Raw genomic sequence first — 22,729 nt, 5'->3', positions numbered from 1 at the left:
ACATTTTCCTGAATCATGATTCTTGGTTTTGCCCTTTTATCTCGTAGTGGCATGTTATCTACATGCTTGGCTGCTAAGTACCTTATTAAAAATAATTTAGGTGGATCATGTTTGCAATATAAAAGAAGGACTTGGTTTGTTATTTGGAAATTTAAGGTGCACCCTTGTTTCAAAGAATTTGGGGAATACTGCATAATGAGTTGTATACTAAAGATAGGGTTGGTCATTTTCTTCCTATTGATATTACCTGTCCTTTGTGTAAAGTTGAGAATGGGTCAGCTTGGCACTTCTTTTTTGTTTTATTTGGTATCGAAACATATTTGGGTTGCTGGGCTATTGGGATTGCATACAAAATTGCTCCAGGCTTCTTCAATCTATGACCTCTTTGGCTTAATGATTCACTTCCCCAACTTTGAGCTTTCTCGCATTCTTTCTATTTCTTTCATAACTATGTAATTTGTTTGATCTTTTTTTTGAATAAATGTGTTCCAAAATCATACTTTACCTCAATCTAATGTTGTTGATATAATTTATATGAGGGGGTTTCTAATTCTGTAATTTCTGTTGATGTTTCTATTATTCTTTTGTCTTTGGATTTATTATGTCTCTAGTTGAATATAAAACCTTATTTACTGAGGATCACCCAATCCTCATTTGTGATGGCTCTATGGGGATACTATTTCTTATAATAGTGGATGGGCTTATGTAATACTTTTTAAATCCAATTTATAGGTGTCAAAGACCAGAGGAGGCATCATGCAGAGTCTGCAACAAGCTATGACAAAAAGATTCAGGAAGATAGAAATTTGGGTGGATAATGAAGAGCTATGTCGATGGTTAATACAGAGAAACTTTTCGGGTTGGGTGTGGGATTTATTTTGCTCTCTTTTATCGGTGGTTTCTATGTTTGAGAAACTTCATGTAATTATAATGTGCAAGGATAAGTATGTCTTTTTTGTTTCTATTATACTAGCTTATAGGATGGTAAGATAAACCAAACTATTGAATCAGATGTATCTAACTATATATATGAATAAGGTTTTGTTTGGTTTATCATAAAAAAGGGCAAGAAATCACTGCTAGGTCGTGTAGCCCCTGCACCAACGCGGGGGACAATGAGAGCACTCGCATGAGCATTAACATGGATGGGATTTTTTCTACAAAGAAGTGGAACAGTAACTTTGTGCACTCCCGAGTCTACGCGCAGGAGCTACACAACCAAGCAACATCCTCATCAAAGTTGAGAATAGTTGCTAGCACAGCTGGCAGCTTAAAGCTAGTGCAGTTGGGCCTAGGCCCCAGGAGGTTTTGAGTTTTCTACTCCCCCCCCAAACAAAAAAAAATTCAATGTAATATTAAACATGGGCTCATGTTCTCTGTGCCGTAGCACAGGCAGTGCCTAGACACATAGGCCTGCCACTCAGGTGGGGAGGGTGGTCATTGCTTCCAACCCCATGTGTCTGGGCACAGTCTACGCCCCCGGGACAGAGAACATTCTCCCATTAAACATTTAACCCCCTCCCCCAATGAAAAAAATTATTTATTTTTCTTTTTTTTCCCCTAATTCAGCTTTTGTTGAATGTGGAATGTGGCTAATATACTTTAGGGATAAAGTTCTCTGCACTTGGGGCACAGGGTGCGCCCAAACACATGGGGGGTGGGCCAAATGACCGGCCCGCCCCCCGGATGACCCTAATCCTGCCCATTTTCCATCCCATGTGTTTGGCCAGAGCTTACACTTAGATGCGCTCCTGGACAAAGAATGTGCGCCCAATACGTAGTGGTTTTGTAAAAAAAAAATCATAATACTTAGCACACTCTTCCAACTCAACCCCTCTCCCCCTATAAAAAAAAAAAAGTGATGATTGGAGACTGGACAAGACGTACTATGTAATATATGTTTGAAATAAATTTTTTTTTTTAAAATATAAAAAAAGAGCTTCATTAATCTAAAAAATATATGAAGAAAAGAACAAGACTGGGTAGCATATGTTGGCACCTTCCTATATCTATCTTTCTTCTTTCTTATGAAATGACATATTTACCCTTATTACGGATAAACCAAATCAACTCTAAGCAAATAAAAAACCAGCAACTAATCATTGCTAAATAAGATAAAAAAATGCTAGTCACTATTTCCTAGCTTCCCCCATAGAGAGATTTTTTTTTTTTGTTTTTTGTGAGTAAACCATAGAGAAAGATGTTTTTTGTTTTGGTAGAAACCATAGAGAAAGATTTGCACAAAGCTCTCATGCTTGAACGATGAACAAGTTGGGACCGGTTGGCCCCTCCACTTGTACATGTTCCCTCTTCTCTTTCAAGTGACCTGATCCATTCAATAATTCATAAACCAGGTGCTTTCGACCGTTGGACTAGAATCTGGCCCATCTGGATCGTTCAATTGGCTGATTCCTGAACAATCCAGATTAATATCTGCTGATAAACAAGTCAATTCTGGAAGATTAACAGAACTCTGAAAAAACAAAAAACTAGCCGTTAGGCCCGTTATCCCCCTTCGTTACATGTGAGTTCTTGCCGACAACGGAAATCTTAACAAGTCTCTAGTGTTAAACTGTCGTTTCAATACTTATACTTTTAAGACCAAAATGCCGAAGCAGAAGCCATTAATCAACGGAAACGTCATGCCAACCACCATTAGAGGAGAAGAACTAACACTAGGTCGTCACTACAGAGGACCCAGTGAAGGCAGAGGAGTGGACGAGATTTTTTGGTTTTTCACTTCATATCTTTATCTGTTACTGTTCTTTCCATTTCTGTATCAAATTTACAGTTATCCATTTCATTCATCATTCACCTTCAAACAGAAACAGTAATGCCTTTCATTTTACTTTCTCCTCCAAAAAGGAATTAGAATAAGGATAAAGTCACATTTTAGCCAGAATCTAACTTTACCTGTCGAAGCCAGAGAATGTTATGTAATATTCTTACTTTGATTGAGCTTGAAGGAAACCAAACTCTTCTCCTATCGTTTTCTTCTTTGGATCTGCTATTCTCTGCCTCCTAAAATTTTATCGGTATTTTCAGTCGTATTCCATCGCCGATTGCTGTCTCTGTTTCAGGTGGGAATTTGGCAGTCGCCAGACGGAGTTCGGAAGGATAATTCAAAGAGTATGAGCTGTTTGAACTTCTATCTTATGAATTTCCTCTTAGATTTAGTTTCATCTACTTGTCCGTCTTCTTTAATTCTGGCAATTAAATGGTTTCTTGGAAGATCGTGTTGGATCGATTAGCAAATTCATGTGTGCGTCCATACTTGGAAGATGATTAAAAGTGATGGTACAGTCTGTGTGTGTGTGCAATGGGGCTGATTTGAATTGTTCCATGATGCATCTGCCACAGCAGGTGCCATCAACACCCTGGATTGGCCGCAGTGTAAAGCTGCATGAAAACAGAAATTGTGAACCTTCTCAGCTTTTCAGTTGTTTTGGTTATTTATTTCTTGTCTTTTCTTGGACACATTCCATCATATTATTGAGTTTCTACTCTCTTTTCCCCTTTAAAGCTGGAGAACAGAAAAAGAGAAGAAGAAACCCTATTCTAGTCACTGTTAGCTATCCCTATATTTGAGGCCACATACATGTATATCTATTGAGTTCTAACTTAGGGCACACTGCTTTCTGGATATTTAGAGGTCTCCTTTACTAAATTACCCCGTCAAATGACACCATTATGTAGAACATCCTACCTACTTGTTTCCCATGGAAATTTTTTTAGATTTCATGTTTAAGAACCTGTTAAATGTAGGGGAAAAGGGTCTCTGAACCGCTGAGGTAAGGTACACTAACACCTCTATGTCTCTCTCTCCTCTTCACATAAAATGGCCTTACTGCCCTCCAATGTACGATACTGTTTTCCACACTTCGTTGGTGCACTTTTCTATGCCGCCTGCTCAGAGAACACTCTCCCATGTAGTTATTCTCAAAAAGACTATTATATGGGATGATAAGTGCCTAGAAATTCTGATTAATATGGTTCCTGTTGCTCCACTGTACTTACTCTCAAGAGGTGTGGCAGGGAGTCCCACATTTTCCCCCCATTAATTTCCCTTAACAACTCCTTTTGCTATGTACTGAATCAATAAAATGATATCTATAATAACACATTGTTCATGTCTCAAGTTTCTCAACACATCTCTATTTATTGTAAGCTTCATCATCAAGGTCCCTTGTTTTTCCTTCATTGTTTTATGTTAAAATGCTTCAATTTGTTCTTAAATGTCAGTTGAACTGTAGTTTTTTTTTTAATAAGTTTTTTCTGTTCTGCTTTTCTCTTTTTGGATTGTTTGTTTTTTTTTTTTCTGATTACTAGACCAAGATATGTTGCTTTTGGGTTTCATAATCTGCACATACTCTAGCAGTCTGTTTCATTTTTGTTCTCATAGTTTGCTTTATATGTATATTATCTAACTCAATATCTTGCTTTTTTCCAGGGAAATATTTTTCTTCTTTCTTCGAAATTGTAGATGGCTACACTTAAAGATATAGGAGTTGCAGCAGCTATCAATATTGTCACTGCATTTGTTTTCTTCTTGGCATTTGCTGTGTTACGAATCCAACCTTTCAATGATAGGGTGTACTTTCCAAAATGGTATCTCAGTGGTTTGAGGAGCAGTCCATCACACTCAGGCACATCCGTACGCAAGTTTGTCAATTTGGACTTTAGATCATATTGGAGGTTTCTAAATTGGATGCCCGCTGCACTGCAAATGCCAGAACGTGAGCTTATTCAGCATGCTGGGCTTGACTCTGCTGTTTACTTGAGGATTTACTTGCTTGGGTACGCTCCAATAGATATCAATTTTCCATATCTTCTTCTTGTGGCAGTTTGTGTACCAGCCTGTTTATGTCAAGCTTAGTGTTTGACTTGTCTCGCTTGTATTGTGATTAGATGATGAGTATACCAGTGAAATAAGTGAGGGTGCTAAAAGATGAAATCCAACAAACAAATGAGGTATAACATGGGGTGATAGAAGTATTTATTCTTCCTAGGACAAAAGATAGATAACTGAATGGGAGTCTATGTTTGTAGTAAATATTAGGTTTATTTCTAAAGGGTTGTCTGCTGGTGCAAGTCTTGCTTTTTCAAGTTTATTTCCAAATAGCATTAACTATTATTTGCTACCTGCAAGTCTTAAGAGTCACTGACTCAGTGACACAAAACCAAGGACATTAACGAAATAGAGAGAAGAATTAGAGAGTAATGGCTTGTGACTTATGTCCACAGCCCGCTTTATTTATAATAGACTATGGAACTTTCTTGAATAGGTACAAGTACAATACCCTTAAGGGATAAAATAAGACAAAAATACCCTTGTACCCAAATTATAATACTCCACCTCAAGTTGGCGCATAGATGTCAATCATGCCCAACCTGGAAATAATCGGATGAAAAACTTTATTAGACAACCCCTTGGTAAACACATTTGCAAGTTGCTCCGCTGAAGTAACAAAAGGAACAAAAATGACCCCTTGTTCAAGCTTTTCCTTGATAAAGTGACTATCGATCTCAATGTGATTCATCCTATCATGCTGAACCGGGTTGGGTGCAATGCTGATGGCTAATTTGCTGTCACAAAAAAGTTGCATGGTGAGCTGAGCAGGAACTCAAAGATCCTGTAGAAGACCTTGAAATCAGAGAAGTTCACAAATACCATGGGCTATAGCCCTAAACTCTGCTTTTGCACATGAATGAGCGATCATTGCTTGCTTCTTACTGCCCCATGTTATAAGGTTTCCACCAACCAGAGTATAGTATCTAGTGGTGGAACGTCTATCATCAGGAGAGCTAGCCCAATCAGCATCATTATAAGCTTCAATGCGGAGATGGTCATGAGTAGAAAAAAGAACCCCTCGACTAGGAGCAGACTTCAGGTACCTCAAGATCCTATAAACAACTTCCAAATGACCAGAGTAGTGATCATGCATGTACTGGCTGACCATACTAACAACAAATTCAATTTCTAGCTTAGTGAGAGACAGGTAAATTAACCTCCCAACCAATCTCGGATATCTCCCTTTATCTACGGGTTTACCATCCTTTTGCTTGAGATGAAAATTTACCTCTGAAGGGGTCTCTGCCGGTCTACACTCCAACATCCCAATGTTAGTCAAAAGATCAAGTGTATACTTCCGTTGAGAGAGGAAGATACCCTGATCTGATCTTGCAACCTCAATTCCAAGGAAATATCAAAGCTTTCCTAGATCTTTAATTTCAAACTCGGTGCCCAGAAAGGTCTTCAACCGGGCTATCTCATTACTGTTGCTTCCTGTAACAATGATGTCATTGACATACACAATAAGAACAGTAATCAACTCCCCATTCTTTTCAATGAATAGAGTATGATCAGCATTACTCAGTTTGTAACCCACAGACATCATGGCTTTATGAACGCGTCCAAACCATGCTCGTGGTGACTGCTTCAATCCATACAATGCCTGCCTTGACTTGCATTCCTTGCCTTGGGTATCTGGACCGGAATAACTAAGAGGAACATCCATGTAAATCTCTTCTAGTTCCCCATGAAGGAAAGCATTCTTCACATCTAGTTGTTGCAGCTCCCATCACAAGTTCACATCACATGAGGGAATTATCCGAACAGTGTTTAACTTGGCCATAAGAGCAAAAGTCTCCTAGTAGTTTGCCGAATGTCTGGTTAAGGCCCTTGGTAACCAATCGAGCCTTGTATCTATCAACAATACCATCCATTTTCTGCTTTATAGTGAATACCCATTTACACCCCACTGGTTTCTTCGCCGGAGGTAAAGTGACCAAGTCCCGAGTCTCATTTTTTCCAAGTGCTCTCATCTCTTCTACCATAGCAGCCTTCCAATTTGAATCTGCCAATGCTTCCTGTCAGTGCTTAGGAATAGGAATGGATGACAAAGAGGGAATAAAGGTATGAAAAGAGGGAGAAAGAGATTCATAGGAGACCACATTGGAAATAGGATGAAGAGTACAAGTCCTAACCGGTTTATGAACATCAATAGGTAAATCAAGTGTGGGATCATAAGTAGGAGAAGACTTACTAGATGGAGACACTGTGTAGGAGACTCGGATCAGGAGGAGACGATTAAAGTGGTATAGTGGTAGTGGTGGTGGCTTCGTCTTACTGTCTTCTACTTTTGTTGCAAACAAAGACCTTTAAAGGAACCATGGACTTTTCTTGGATAGCCATGGGCTCCCTCTTGACCAAAGTCATGTCTACTCTTCTAGAGCTAAAATTGTTTATTTGGAGCAGAAATTGGAGGTGCAACAAGAAGCACATCTTCTGGTGATAAGGACTCCCCTGAAGAGGTGCGACACTTGGGAAATATGCTTCAGTCTCATGGAAGACCATGTCCATAGAGACAAACACCTGGCAAGAGGGAGGATGATAGCATTTGTACCCTTTTTGAGTGGCCAAGTAGCCAAGGAAAATGTAGTGGCTGTCACGAGGATCAGTTTACCATGTTGATGATGGTTCTGGGCAAAACACACACAAACGAATACTTTTGGGGACACAACAAAATTAATAGATCCCATAAGCAGCTCCAATGGATAGTGAGAGTTCAAGACATGGGAGGGCGTCTGATTAATTAGTTAGGCAGCTGTGAGGACAGCTTTGCTCCAATAAGGGGCAGGGATGTTCATTTGAAACATCAAGGAACGTACAACTTCCAACAAATGGCGATTCTTGCATTCTGCAACATTGTTTTGAGCAGGGGTATCCACATAGCTGGTCTAGTGAATTATGCCATGCTCACCCAAATAATTCTCAAAAGATCTATCCACATATTCTCGCCCATTATCTGAACAAAGAATTTTGATCTTGGCATCAAACTGAGTCTGATCCATATGGTGAAAGAGGTTGAAAAAGTGGAAGACTTCATTCTTCTGGCGCAACAAGTAGATCCAAGTAACCCGAGTGTGACAACCAATAAATGTAACAAACCATCGGTATCCAATATAGAAACACAACGGGCAGGGCCCACACATCAGAATGGATTAAATGAAAAGGTTCCAAACTAATATTATGAGGTGGAGGATAAACTGAATAGGTTTTCTTTACAAAAATGCAAGCATCACATATTCTCGCCCATTATCTGAACAAAGAATTTTGATCTTGGCATCAAACTGAGTCTGAACCATATGGTGAAAGAGTTGGAAAAAGTGGAAGACCTCATTCTTCTGGCGCAACAAGTAGATCCAAGTAACCCGAGTGTGACAATCAATAATTGTAACAAACCATCGGTATTCAATATAGAAACACAACGGGCAGGGCCCACATATCAGAATGGATTAAATGAAAAAGTTCCAAACTAATATTATCAGAAGGAGGATAAACTGAACAGGTTTTCTTTACAAAAATGCAAGCATCACAAAAAATAAAAGAAATGGTTTGGGTTACATTTTCTAAATAAATCAGGAAAAATCTCGGCCAAAGTCCCAAGAGGAGGATGACCTAATCGATGATGCCATTTATATAAATCTGCTAGAGAAACTTCAGAAGAGCCAGGAGGAGCTTGTGTCATGAAGGCTAAGGAGTCTTTGGAATCCAACAAGTATAACCCATTGACCACTTTACCACTGCCAATCGTTTTCTCTGTCACCAAGTCCTGTAACAAACAATGGGACGGAAAAAAGTTTACTTTACAATTTAAATCCCTAGTAAGGCTACTAATGGAAAGAAGATTAGTAGCAAAGTTAGGAACATGTGAAACAAAGGATAACGAGAGTGAAGGAGTGCGTTTGACAGAACCCTTCCCAGAAATGGAGGAGAGAGAACTGTCAACAACCCGAATTTACCCTTACCTGAACTAGGAAAATACTCAAAAAAGGAGTGGGATGAACTAGTCGTATGGTCGCTGGCTCCTGAGTCAAATATCCAAGGATTGGATGCAAGATAGACACTGTGACCACCGACAAAAGTACTTTTGTGAGCAAAATGAGAATCAGAGATGGCTGGCATGGAAGAAACGACAGATGCAGATGGAGAAGGGTTGTTCGGTGTAAGGAGATGGCGGAGCTGGACTATCAAATCTTCCAGAGAGAGACGCTCCAATGGGTGCACCTTCAGTAGTTTTGGTTTGATGTGCTTGAGCCGAACCAGTCCCACAGCCACGACCATGACCTTTACCATTTGTAGGTCGCCCATGAAGCTTCCAACAGAATTCCTTGGTGTGGTGTTCCTTCCCGTAGTACTCACATTTAATAGGACCCTTGTCAGAACTAGGGTGATCACTGGAACATTGATTTCCCATATGGGAAGAGGATCCACTCCCCGAAAAAAGTGCAGACCGATCTAGAACAGCAGGTTATAGCATCGCTATACGACGGCTATCTTCTGATTGAACCATAGCATACGCCTGCTCCAGAGTGGGAAAAGGATCATGACTCAATGAGCTCGAATCAGATCAAATTCATTAGTAAGACCTGCCAAGAACACGTACACACGAAACCTGTCCTCTCGCTTGTGGAACTTCAAGGTATCAGTGGGGCAAGAGGCAGAGAAATCTTCATAATAATCTAACTCTTGCCACATACTCCGCAACTCAGAAAAACACTGGGCTAATGTCATCTCTTTCTATTTTGTCTGGAGTAGAAAAAAGCATCTTCACAGCCTTCCAGATCTTGGCGGCAGAATCCAACAAGAGATAACCCCGTGCAATATTTGGGAGCATGAAACTAAGAAGATAGGACATTATTAGATAGTTGTCCGAATGCCATTTGTTTAAATAGGACAAGCTTCTTCAGGCTTCGTAGCATCACCAGTGAGAGAACAAAAAAAATCCACGGGACGCTATAGAAACAAAGAAGGAACAAGACCACATCAAATAATTGTTCCCATCCATTAACGTCAGTAGTCATGCCCGACATGGTGGCTGGTTAGAGATCAAAACAATTCCAACAAAAGGCCTTTCGAAAAAAGGCAATGGCAATTCGAGCAAAATAAACAATGCCTACGAAGAGAAACATAGATCGCAAAAAAAAAGGAAAAAGAGATCTTCTCAAACAGACATGGGGCAATAAAAAAGAACCCTTAGTGGAAGAAATTACCATTGAGGGGGTGGGAGAAGAAAGCACCAAGAAGGGGAGCCACTAGAAGGTGGCGGAGGTGAGAGGCGGAGCTGAGGGAAGGAGGCAGAGGCGACAGAGGCGAAATCGAGAGAAGGCGGAGCTGAGAGAGGGAGGCGTTGGTTCTGGAAAGGGAAGGAGGCGGTGGCAGTGCTAAAAAAGGGAGAACTTCTAGGGTTTGCTCATTAGGGTTTGGATCCCTATAATGGTCTTCGCTTTGATACCATGACGAAATAGAGAGAAGAATTAGCAAGTAATGGCTAGTGACTTTATGTCCACAGCCCACTTTATTTACAATAGACTACGAAGCTTTCTAGAATAGGTATAAGTACAAGAATACCCCTAAGGGGTAAAATAATACAAAAATACCCTTGTACCCCAAATTACAACAGACATAAATAGTTGAATATCAGAATATTCTGCTTGTCTATAGAGGACAGAGGCCCACTTTATTTATAGACTGAAATAGGATAACAGATAAGGTATGCTAGGTGGAGATGACTCAGCTCCACCTTAGCACACACGAGGTATAGTGAACATTTGAACCTAGACAACTTACACACCCATTAACACTCCCCTCAAGTTGGAGCATATATGTCTCGCATGCCCAACTTGCAGACTAGAGAGTGAAACACTTTACAATGGAGACCCTTTGTAAATACATCAGCCGATTGATTTGCTGTAGTGACAAAAGGAATGCAAATGGTGCCTTGGCCCAGTTTCTCTTTGATGAACTGTCTGTCGGTCTCGATGTGTTTGGTTCTGTCATGCTGAACCGGTGCTATGCTGATTGCTGCTTTGTTGTCATAATATAAATGCATAGGTGCTGCAACAGCTATGACCAAATTGCCTAGTAACACTTTGGGCCAAACTAGCTTACAGACTCCCTACGCCATTGCTCGGTACTCAGCCTCTGCACTAGATCTGGATACAATAGCTTGTTTCTTGCTCCTCCAGGTAACATAGTTTCCTCCATGGAAAGTACCCAGAAGTAGAGTGCTGGTCATCAATAGAACCAGCCTACTAAAGATTGTTGTTGTTGGAGAATAAGAGACCTTTGCCTGGGGCTGATTTCAAGTGTCTTAAGATCCGGTAAACAACCTCGAGATATAAAGTATGAGGATCATGTAAGAATTGGCTGACAATTCCTGACAATTCCTACTACATAGGCTATGTCTGGCCAAGTGTAAGAGAGTTAGATCAACCTGCCAACTAATCTCTGATAGCTCTCTTTGTCAACTGGATCACCACTTGTGCTGCTAAGATGATGGTTGACTTTAATGGGAAACTCTGCTGGCTTACATCCTAGTATTCCAATTTCACTGAGAAGCTCTAGGACATATTTTCTCTGAGAAATAAAGATTCCCCTGTTAGATTGAGCAACCTCAATTCCCAGCAAATATTAGAGAGGTCTCAAATCTTCAATTTCAAAACTCCTGTGCCAATGGAGTCTTAATTTTAGTAATCTCATCCTCATCATTGCTAGTCACAACAGTATCGTCGACATATACTTTGAGGGCTGTAACCTTGCCACCTCCATGCTTGACGAACAAAGTGTGATCTGCTTGGCTTTGTTGCTTGTAACCAAATTTCAATTTAGCCTTCAAAACCCGCCCAAACCAGGCTCGTGGAGATTGTTTTAGGCCATAGAGAGATTTCTTCAGTCATCATACCATCCTTGCTGTAGAAGAGGGTTCAAACCAAGGATGTATGTCCCATGTAGATTTCTTCTTCCAGATCCCCATTCAAGAACGCATTCTTGACATCCTGCTGTTGGAGATTCCAACCTAAATTGGCAGCACATGACAAGGCACGAGCATAATTCAGTTTAGCAATAGGGGCGAATGTATCTTGGTAGTTGAGGCCATACGTTTGTGTGAAGCCTTTAGCAACCAGCCTTGCTTTGTACCGTTCAATGGTTCCATCAGCCTTATGATTTAATGTGTACACCCACTTACATCCTACTAGCTTCTTCCCATGAGGATGCGGAACCACATACCATTTCTCTTGAGAGCCTGCATCTCTTCTAACATAGTAGACTTGTACTTGGGATCAGCCATAACATCTTTCCATCCATACGGAGTAGAAACAGAAGATATGGAGGAAACGAAACAAAATCTCAATAGGAAGGAGACAAGGGCTCATAGAATAGCAATAGGACATCAAGGTCAGATGGTGTAGAGGAGTTACCTGGCTAAGGTGAGGAAGGTGGATCAAGATCAGGAGGTGCCATTGGACATGGTAAGTCAAGCACAAACTCTTTTTCTTTTTGCTTTTTTTGCCTGGAAGTAATGGGATCCTTCTACTGAGCAACACCTGTACCATTGTTATCATCTTGAGGCATAAGAGATCTCTCCCCCTCAATGCGTACAGTTTCAATTATGGATCCTGAAGGAACCTTTGGCAGTATGTCAAGAAGCTCCTCCTCAAGAGGTGACTGATAGTAAGGTTCAGTCTCATGGAAGGTGACATCTATGGTAACAAAGAGACGGCTGGAGGGAGGATGATAGCATTTATAGCCTCTCTGAGAGCCGGAGTACCTAAGGAATATACACTTGAAGGCCCTGGGATCAAGCTTGGAGCAGGTAGGGGAGGAGTTATGGGCAAAATAGACACACCCAAAGACCCGAGGAGGGATAGAGGATGCTATGGAAGGATCAGAGAGAATGGTGATAAGGGTTTTAAAGTCCAAGACACTGGATGGAACCCGATTGATGAGAAAAGCTGCTGTGAGAATGGCATCAGCCCAATAGAACTTCGGAATGGTAAAGAGGAGAGAACGGGTCACATCAAGAAGGTGACTATTCTACCATTCAGGAATACCATTTTGTTTAGGAGTTCGAACATAGGAGGTTTGGAAAATGTTGCCCAATTCATCCAAATAGTGTTGAAAATGGTGACCCCCATCTTCAATTCCATTATTACTATGAAGGACTCGGACTTGGGCATTAAACTGAGTCCGAATCATATTGTGAAAAGATTTAAAACATGCAAAGGCTTCTGATTTTTATAGAGAAGATACACCCAAGTGAGTCGGGTACAATTATCAATAAAAGAAATAAACCAAATAAACCACTTATCACTATCTCTGGAAATAATACGAGAAGGCCATTTTCAACACAGAGTGAATGACAGAAAAAGGAACATCATTTTTATTATAACTTGGGGAATAAGAGGTTTTAGTATGTTTAACCAACTTACAGATGTCACAATGAAAAATATTGGAATTACAATCCTTTATTAAAGAAGAAAACATTAACTGTAAAGTTCGAAATGAAGGGTGACCGAGACGTTGGTGCCAACCATGAACCTGTTGGAGAGTACTGTCAACACGAAAGGTATGAACAGAGAGTGGAGGCATCAATTGAGGAGGACCCATATCCAAGTAGTATTACCATGTTGTGACAACCTAAACCCGGGATAAGGGTAAGAGTACAACCCTCGCGGGCGGTGATCGTGCGATCGTTTTCTTAACCTAGCATGTGTCTAAATATTGGCTGAAATTTTTTTTTATATTTCATTAACATACAAGCATGCCACCTTTTCTAACTACGTGGAAGATTATCAAGCAGCATATCATCAAATAAATATATGTTTTCATCCAAATCTAGTGGCAATTCGAAATAATCATTATATGTTCATCCCACAAGCATAAGAGCTAACATAAAAGAAAATAAACAGTATCTAAGTCAAATTGTGCTACATCCAACCATTAAATCCAAATTCAATTAATAAAATATCCTAATATCCATTATTCAAATCTTCAAGTCTATCAAGCATCATAATCACCATCCTGCTGCTCCTGGTCACTTGTGCAGTCTGTGCACTAGCTCATCATGTACCCTACCCTATCCAATCGTTGCCCTTGTCACTAGATCCTGAAAAAGACAGTTGGTAGAATAGAATGAGACACAATAATTGAGATCTACAGTAAGATGGTAAATAGAAATCAGATTTGTGTATAAATTAGGAACATGTAAAACAGAGGGTAAGGATATATGAGGGGAACACTTAATGGACCTTTACCAGATATAGAGGATAAAGATCCATCAGCTATATGAACCTTGTCCTTAACTGATGTGGGATGATGGGAGCAGAAGAAGTCTGAGGAACTAGTCATATGATTGGAGGCCCCAGAATCAAGGAGCCAAGAAGGACTAGAGCCAAAGGAAACATGAAAAATACCTGATTGGTCCAGATTAGAAGTAGAGACAGGCGAAGGTGCAGAAGGGGTTCCCAATTGAGACATCATGCCCTGTAAAGCTAATTACTGATCCTAAGAGAAGGGAGCTGCAGAATTAGATGCAGGTGCAGGCTGTCTAGTGAGGGAAGCTTCAGAGGATTCATCAGATGCGTCTGGTGTCCCTTGGGGCGACTGTGGAGCTTCCAACACGTCTCTCGAGTGTGCCGAGGCTTGCCACCATAGTCACATTTAACTGGTTCTCTGGCACTAGTAGGAGCCTTAGAGGCAGCAGGCTACCCAGTGGCAGGTCCAGAAACCTCAGTAGACGAGGAGGCAGAGTAGATGGCATCATCATGGAGCGGCAGCGGTCTTCATGCTGCAGAATGTTATATGCCTGAAGAAGAGTCGGGAACTTTTCTCGGCCCAGAATTTGAACTCAAATCTGGCCATATTCTGGATTTGAACCCGTGAGGAAACCATAGACCCTCCATCTCATGTTCCTTCTGAAAGGTAGTAGTATCAGTGAACATACCATAGGGACCGGATGATAAAATTCCAGTTGTTGCTAGAGTGCATTCAAGGCAGCATAATAAGAGGTAAGGGACATATCCTTCTGTGTGGTTTCCCAAACCTGATGGCGGAGCTCATAAATTTGAGCATAGTTGCTTGTCTGAGAATAAGTTTTTGATGGACAACTTCCCAAAGTTCTTGTGCAGAATTTAGAGGAACAAAGCTGGCACTAATCGGAGGTTCCATGGAACTCATGAGGAAAGATATTACCATGGCATCATTAGCTAGCCAGGTAGTCTTGGCAGTACCACTAGATGGTATGGGGGTGTCTCCGGTCAAATTCCCTAAAAGGTGATTTCCATGGATAGTTAAGAGGCATGCTTGTGACCATGTGAGGTAATTACCCATTCAATTTTGTAGGACCCGGTTTGAGTGAGAGGTTTGGCAATAAATCCCAATACGACTCACCTCACTACCCCCAATATCTCCCGCGGAGTCATTAACATCACTATCCTCCGCTAAGGAGTTGGAATCTCAATAAAGTAATTGAAAGGGTGCTGTAGCAAATGAAGAATGCAAAGAGTAGTGGTGGGAAGGGCTACTGTATCATCAGTAACGTGAAATACAGTGCTAGAGTGCTAGGCAGCGGGGCCTAGAAGAGGGCACGAGATAACTCTCTTCAATTATTCCTGGGATGGGAGGGAGTAGGTCTTGCTTCATATTTGTTAATTCATTTCTGGTTTACACGACTTCAGGCAGATAAAGCAGCTACAAAAGCTATGCCTGTCAATCGAGTAGGTGATTTTGGATCAGCTCCTAGGATTTTGTGTCGTTTTACTCTCTTTCAAACAGTTTTCTCCATTAGTGACTTCCTCGATTCGAGATCTCTTCCTTCCCGCTGGGTCATTCGTTTCGACGTAGCTACTCTGCATAGGAATCTATTGATATGGCCGAGTTGAGCTTGGAGCCAACTGCTTGGAATGAAAAGATGCAAGTTGTTAATACATCTTGCCTTTAGCGGCGGTGGAAAGAAAACCAAAAAACTTTTTAGGGTTTTCGGCTCTGACACCAAGTTGAATATCAGAATATTCGGTTGTCTATAGAGGACAGAGACCCACTTTATTTATAGATTGAAATAGGATAACAGATAAGGTATGCTTGGTGGAGATGACTCAGCTCCACCTTAGCACACACAAGGTACATTGAATCTAGTCAGATACATCGAACCTGGACAACTTACACATCCATTAACATAAATATTACAAGGTAAAAATGTTGAAGTAGAAAAACTTTTTTTACAAGTGACAAAAAGTTATTAACAATTAAGATAACTAGCACGTGAAATAAATGGTCCTGAATCAGGGGTCTATGATAAACTATTATTCTATTAAATGTGCTACTCAGTGAGACAAGTGTATAAGAGCTATTGATGCTTAACTGATTTCAAGAACACCTAGTTAAGTAATCGATCAGATAAAAGAAGGAGAAGAAGAGGGATAAGCTGAAGAAGAGAAGGAAGAGAACACCTGGTTAAGTAATTGATCAGCTAGATAAGCAGCCAAATATGAAACAACAGTCCCATATGCATAAGCTTAACAACTCAAAAACTCTTAAACTGTTAAGAAAACTGAATAACCTTTACTCAAATCATGCTTAGTTCAATATTATAACTGGAAAAAACACTGCATGGAGGGAATATGAGTGACTGTCTCTCGGTGGTGCCACCACCTCCCGAGGTGCCGCCACCTCCCAACCCCCCTCCTCTTCCTCCTTTCCCTTGTCCCTATCCCTCCGCCAACTCTCCTCCAGCCAGGGTGACTTGGAGCTCTCTCTTCACCCAGCCCCACTCCTCCCTGGGGAATGGTCTCTCCCTCCACTTTGTCCCTCCCTCCTTTGACGGCGACTCCAAAGTGGCTCTCTGCCCCTCAGTCTCTTGCACTCAGCAACCTCGATATGGTGCAACTCTCTGGTCGGCCACTTCATACGCAGCCGACCCCCATTCCCCATAGTAAAAACCTCCCTCTCCAAGCAATGGAAACTAACTCGTTCTCTAGACACTTACCTATTAGACAACGGCTTCTTCATATTCAAATTCTCCTCTGAAGACGACAAGCTTCGAGCCCTTGAAGGAGGTCCCTGGCAAATCGGTTGAAAACCTATCCTGCTGTGCCAATGGGATCGTCATCTTTAGCTCCACCGCATCAACCTTAGCTCCATCCCAGTTTAGATCTCCTAGTTGGGTCTCCCTCAGCACTTCTAGTGTAAAGAGGGCCTTAGTATAGTGGGCTTTGTCGTTGGTAAGCCTCTGTACTCTGATGCTTGCACCAAAAGGATACACTGCTTGGCATTTGCTAGGATTTGTGTGGAGATCTCAGCAACTGAAGCCCCTCCACCCTCAATCAGGATTTCTGATGATGAAGGTTTCTTCTTCATTCAGCATGTCACCTACGAGTGGCTTTCCCCCCAATGCCTTGCTTGTAAGGCCTTTGAGCATGACTCCAAAAATTGCATTCCAAGGTCTTCTAACAAAGAAGTTCTGACCATCCTCCCTCCTCTTTCGACCTCCATTGCCAACAACAATACTACCACCCTTCCTCATACCATGTACCCTCCTCCCCCTCCTCTTCTTCACCCTGACCCTTCGCCCTCTGCTATCCCTCGCACTCCCAACCCTTGCGTCACAGAAGCCGTTGCTGTCGTCGATCTCGACTCTGCAAGAAACGAGCTTCAGGTTCTCCGATTGGTCACGACACTGCTTCGAGCTCCATCCTGCTGGTCCCTTCCTCTCCTGGGACCGTTGGTACAAGCTATCTCCCCCTGCTTCAAACCTCTGGTGAAGGACCACCTGCTCTGCCCCCTGTGCCCTCGTCTTGCCAACTCCAGACCTCGAGAACCCTTCTGTAGCACCCATGTCAAGTCGCTATCCTCTAGTTGGAATTTAAGAGATGAAGATGAGGAAGAAGGAAGGAAGAAGATGAGAGAAGAAGAGAGGAGGAGAAGAAGAAGAAGACAAAGAAAGAGAGTAGAGATAGTTTGGTGGAATATGTTGTGAATATCTTCACAACTCTTTCATATATTGCTCACTTAACTAAGAAAAGATTATTACATCCTTGCCTTCCTATACTAATATAAGATAGCCAAGGGTGGTAAAAGGTAAAAAGAAAAGAACACATTACATCAAGTTACAATATAAAGAATGTGCCTAAAATACCCTTATGAACTCAAACAATCCTCCTCAAGCTGGGGAGTAAATGTCATACATTCCCAGCTTGCACAGGAGAGTACTGAAGTAACTGAATTGATGAGAAATAAGGCCCTTGGTGAAGATGTCTGCTAACTGAACACCAGTTCCCATAAAAGGAGTGCATATATGGCCGGAGTCAATCTTCTCTTTGATGAAGTGCCTATCCACTTCAATATGCTTCGTCCTGTCATGTTGCACATGGTTGTGAGCGATACTTATAGCAGCTTTGTGATCACAATAAAGTCTCATAGATGCTTCCATATCAAACCCCAACTCTTGAACTGGCCTCTTCAACCATAAAAGTTCACAGACTCCATGGGCCATAGCCCTAAATTGTGCCTTTGCACTAGATTTGGCTACCACAGGTTGCTTTTTGCTCCTCCATGTAACCAAGTTGTCTCCCACAAATGTGTAATAGTCTAATGTAGTTCGTCTGTCTGAAACTGAACCAGCCCAATCAACATCAGTATAGCCTTCAATTTTCAAATGGTTGTGCTTAGCATAAAGAAGACCTTTTCCTAGGTAGGACTTCAAGTACCTGAGGATCCGGTATATGACATCTAAGTGCACTCTTGGGAGCATATGCATAAACTGACTCACCACCCCAACTGCATAGGTGATATCTGGGCGAGTCAAAGAGAAATAAATCAATTTCCCTACAAGCCTCGGGTATTTCCCTACATCAACAAAAGGAGGTCCATAGTCTTCTCCTAGTTTATGATTCTGATCAATAGGAGAATTCGCTGGCTTGCAACCCAACATTCCTGTCTCTTTCAATAAGTCCAGCACAAACTTTCTCTGTCAGATGTTTATTCACTTCTTAGACCTTGACACCTCAATTCCCAAGAAATACTTCAAAGATCCAAGATCTTTAATTTCAAATTGTTGGCCAAATAAGACTTTAGTCTCATTATCCCAGCCTCATCATTCCCAGTCACCACAATGTGATCTACATAGATAATGTGAGGGCTGTGATAGTGTCATTACCTCACCAGGTAAACAATGTATGATCAGCTTGGCTCTGAGAGTACCCATTTTTCAAAATGGCCTGTTTGAACCTCTCAAACCAAGCCTTGGGAGACTATTTGAGACCATAAAGTGCCTTTTTTAAGAGGCACACTTTCCCTTCAGCTGACGGAATGGTAAAGCCAGGAGGAGTCTGCATGTATACTTCCTCTTATAATTCACCATGGAGAAAGGCATGCTTCACATCCAATTAGAACAATGCCGATCCCTATTTGCCGCCAAAGATAGGAGAACTCTAATCGAGTTGTGTTTAACCACAGGAGCAAAAGTTTCCTGATAGTCAATGCTATACATCTGATTGTATCCTTTGGCCACCAACCTGGCCATATATCTCTCAATAGTACCATCTGATTTGTACTTAATGGTATAAACCCATCTGCATCCAACTGGAACTCTCCCCTTGGGAAGATCAACCAGTTTCGAAGTACAGTTCTTCTCAAGAGCCATCATTTCCTTAGACATGGCCTCCTTCCACTTTGGGTCAGACATAGCCTCAGTGACATTTTTGGGAATGGAAGAAGAAGCAAGAGCAGTAGAGTAGGCAATACCTATAGGAGAAAGAGCATCATAGGAAACAAACTTGATTATGGGGTTAGTACAAGCTCTCTTCCCCTTTCGAACTGCAATGGGAAGATCTAACTCAAGAGGGAGGAGAGACAGTGTTACCTGACTGAGGAAGGTGAAGCTCAGGATGTGGAACCAAAGAGGACTCTTGACAGGTCTTCTTTCCCTTTCCCTTCAAGAATTCACCTCTTTTGTACACAACTAATTCTTTTTCATTGATAGCCAACTCTTTGTCATTGCTAGCATTAACACCTGAATGAGTATCAATGTCAACAACATCCACCTCTTTATATTTCCCAATGTCAAGCTGGAAATGGGTGATGGAGATACGCCGGGATGGGGTTTAGGCTATGATTATCGGGGTTTACCCACGAGGGGGGGGATCTGGAAGATTATGACCGGTGTGGGCTCCATACAACAATTGAGATTACGTCTCAGGGAAGTGAGATGGAACCGGGACTGTTCTCCCAAGTTGTTGGCGTAGTACAGACTTAGTGACTTAGACTTTTGATAGGTGGAATTAAGAATAAAATTGAATTCATGCACATAGGATTTTGTTTGAATATGCTTATGTGTGGTTTATCTTTTGCTAACTAGGCTTAGTGGAGCTCACCCCTGTGGAATTCTTTCTTTTAGATAATCCTACAGGTGGATAGTATGGTGGCGGGGAGGATAATTTCGAGGGAGAGGATAATTGTCGGAATATGTAATCCAAAATACCGTGGGGGTATTCTGGTCCTTTTGGGGTAGTTTCATTCCTATGTTGTTAGGTTTAACTCATTGCTCTTATAGAGATAGTTAGTTAGGGGTAATTATGTCTACAGTCGGCTATGTGGGTTTTAGTCCCACATCGCCTATTTCAGTCCCTTTGTATAAGCTCCTCTATTATAAATAGAGGGGCTTTTACTTATCAATGAATACAAGTTATTATTTTCTCTCATTCTCTTTTTTCTAACCCATGATTCTTCCAACATGGTATCAGAGCTAGTCTGATCTAGGTTAGAAGAAAGAACAAGACCTTCTTCAATCAATCGACATCTCCCTTCTTCTCTCTTTCTCGGGTTCTCCTTCCTCTGGTTTTCGTCTTCTTATCCTTGTAAGGGGGCAGCACTAATGAGGTAAAAACCTTAACCAATGATTTAGTTTCTGCCCTCCTCCATTCTATCGATTTTTTTTTTATTAAAATTCTGCTGGAACCATCTTTGCGATTTGGGGCTTTCCAGAATTTTTTGGAGATCTGATTTCTATCACTAAAGATGGTTGATCCTCCCTTGTTGGAGACTCCTATGCACCCTTTTCCAGCCCCTTTCTACCCTATTCCATTGTCCTCCTTCCCTTTTTTCTTTTTCTCCATCTGCCAAGTTGGAGTTTGCTGCAACTTAGTTTCTTCCCATTTTGTTCAAGTTGGGCATTAGTACCTTATATGCACCAACTTGAGGGGAGTGTTAGCATTATTATGGAGTTTTTTCTTATTAGTTCAAGTTGGAGATTCTCTTTACTTATTTGTATAATCTAGCTTGAGAGGGAGTGTTGGAATATGTAATCCAGGTATTCTGGTCCTTTTGGGGTAGTTTAATTCCTATGTTATTAGGTTTAAGTCACTGCTCTTATAGAGACAGTTAGTTAGGGGTAATTATGTCTATAGTCGGCTATGTGGGTTTTAGTCCCACATCGCCTATTTCAGTCCCTTTGTATTTTCCCCTCTATTATAAATAGAGGGGCTTACCTATCAGTGAATACTAGTTATTATTTTCTCTCATTCTCTTTTTTCTAACCCACGGTTCTTCCAACAATAATGATAATGATGTGTATGCTGGTATGGACCAAGAGGGGTGTGACCCCTATTATCCGGACGATTAGGGTGTCCCGGGAGAATAGGGACTAATGATGAAGACCTTCCTTTCTGTTTCTTTTTGAAAATTCCCTACATTCTTTTGATGGATGAAAATCCATTGTAAATATTAGATAGGTTAAATTTTCCATTTTGGGGGAATTGTTTATAAAATGTAATCTAAATGTAGGGATTAGAATGAAGACAATGTAACTGGAACTGTATGTAAATATTAACTTTGAGCGCACTCTGTCAATGAAACCTTAATTATATTATAAACTTTTATGCTTGTGACATGTATTTACAGCATCTGGATCCTGGAGGTGTTTGAATACTTCGGGTATTCGGGTTAACCATTGGATCCTCCTAGGGGGTAGGAATGAAATCAGCAGCCTGTTCACTTCCATTAGTCTCCTCCTGAAGAGGATGCTGTGAGGAGAAAAGAAAGGAATAGACTCAAAGAAGGTGACAACTTCGGAGAGAAGTCGCCTTCGAAAGGAAGGATGTTAGCATTTATACCCTTTAGTAGAAGCTGAATAGCTAAGGAAGATACATTAGAGTGCTTTGGGGTCAAGCTTTGTCCGAGCCGATTTATTGACATGAACATAGCAGACACACCCAAACACTTTAGAAGGGAGGGAAAAAGCAGGAGTTTGAGGTGAAAGGGTTTCTAGACGGGACTTGGAGCCTAGGAGTTTAGTGGGCATGCAGTTGATTCGAAAAGCAGTTGTAAGAAGAGCGTCAGACCAGAAAATTTTAGGGACATTCATGCTAAATAAAAGACTCATAGTGACCTCCAATAAATGACGATTTTTCCTCTCAGCTACCCCATTTTGTTGGGGTGTATCAACACAAGCTAGCTGATGGATAATGCCATAATCAGTGAAAAATTCTTGGAGTCCCACCATACATGTACTCCCCTCCTTTATGAGAATGAAGAATTTTGATTTTAGTTTCAAACTGAGTAAGAACCATCTGATAAAAAATTTTAAGGCATCATAGACATCACTGTTATACTTCATCAAAAAAGCCCAAGTGGACCGAGAATATCATCCACAAACGAAATGAAATAACGGTAACCAAATAAAGATGTAGTGGGAGAAGGTCCCTAAACATCAGTATGCACAATATGGAAGGGAACAGTGGATCTATTGCCATTGTAAGGATAAGAAGAAGGACAATGTTTAGCAAATAGATATGGTTCACACTGAAATACATGGGAAGAAGGAATAGAAGAGAACAAATGGGGTAATTTGTGCTTCATAACACTGAAAGAATGGTGACCCAAGCTTTGATG

General features: G+C 41.1%; 1 protein-coding gene across 3 annotated transcripts in view; it reads left to right on the top strand.

The window, feature by feature from the left end:
- The window catches only part of LOC122641924 (calcium permeable stress-gated cation channel 1-like), a 101,685-nt gene that overhangs the window by 5,502 nt on the left and 73,454 nt on the right, over nucleotides 1-22,729 (top strand). Inside the window, exons 1-2 of one of the 3 annotated variants that reach the window (XM_043835258.1) lie at nucleotides 2,873-3,080; nucleotides 4,451-4,797. In XM_043835258.1, the coding sequence (XP_043691193.1) occupies nucleotides 4,484-4,797 (314 nt within the window). In that variant the 5' untranslated portion in view covers nucleotides 2,873-3,080; nucleotides 4,451-4,483. Of the gene's footprint in view, nucleotides 1-2,872; nucleotides 3,081-3,114; nucleotides 3,130-4,450; nucleotides 4,798-22,729 lie in introns of those variants that run through there. The other 2 variants (XM_043835259.1, XM_043835260.1) reach the window with 2 other exon arrangements.

Source organism: Telopea speciosissima, chromosome 10 (genome assembly GCF_018873765.1).
Source record: "Telopea speciosissima isolate NSW1024214 ecotype Mountain lineage chromosome 10, Tspe_v1, whole genome shotgun sequence".
Taxonomy (NCBI): Eukaryota; Viridiplantae; Streptophyta; class Magnoliopsida; order Proteales; family Proteaceae; genus Telopea; species Telopea speciosissima.
Note: the sequence above shows the minus strand (reverse complement) of the source record. Positions and strands in the feature narration are given on the sequence as shown.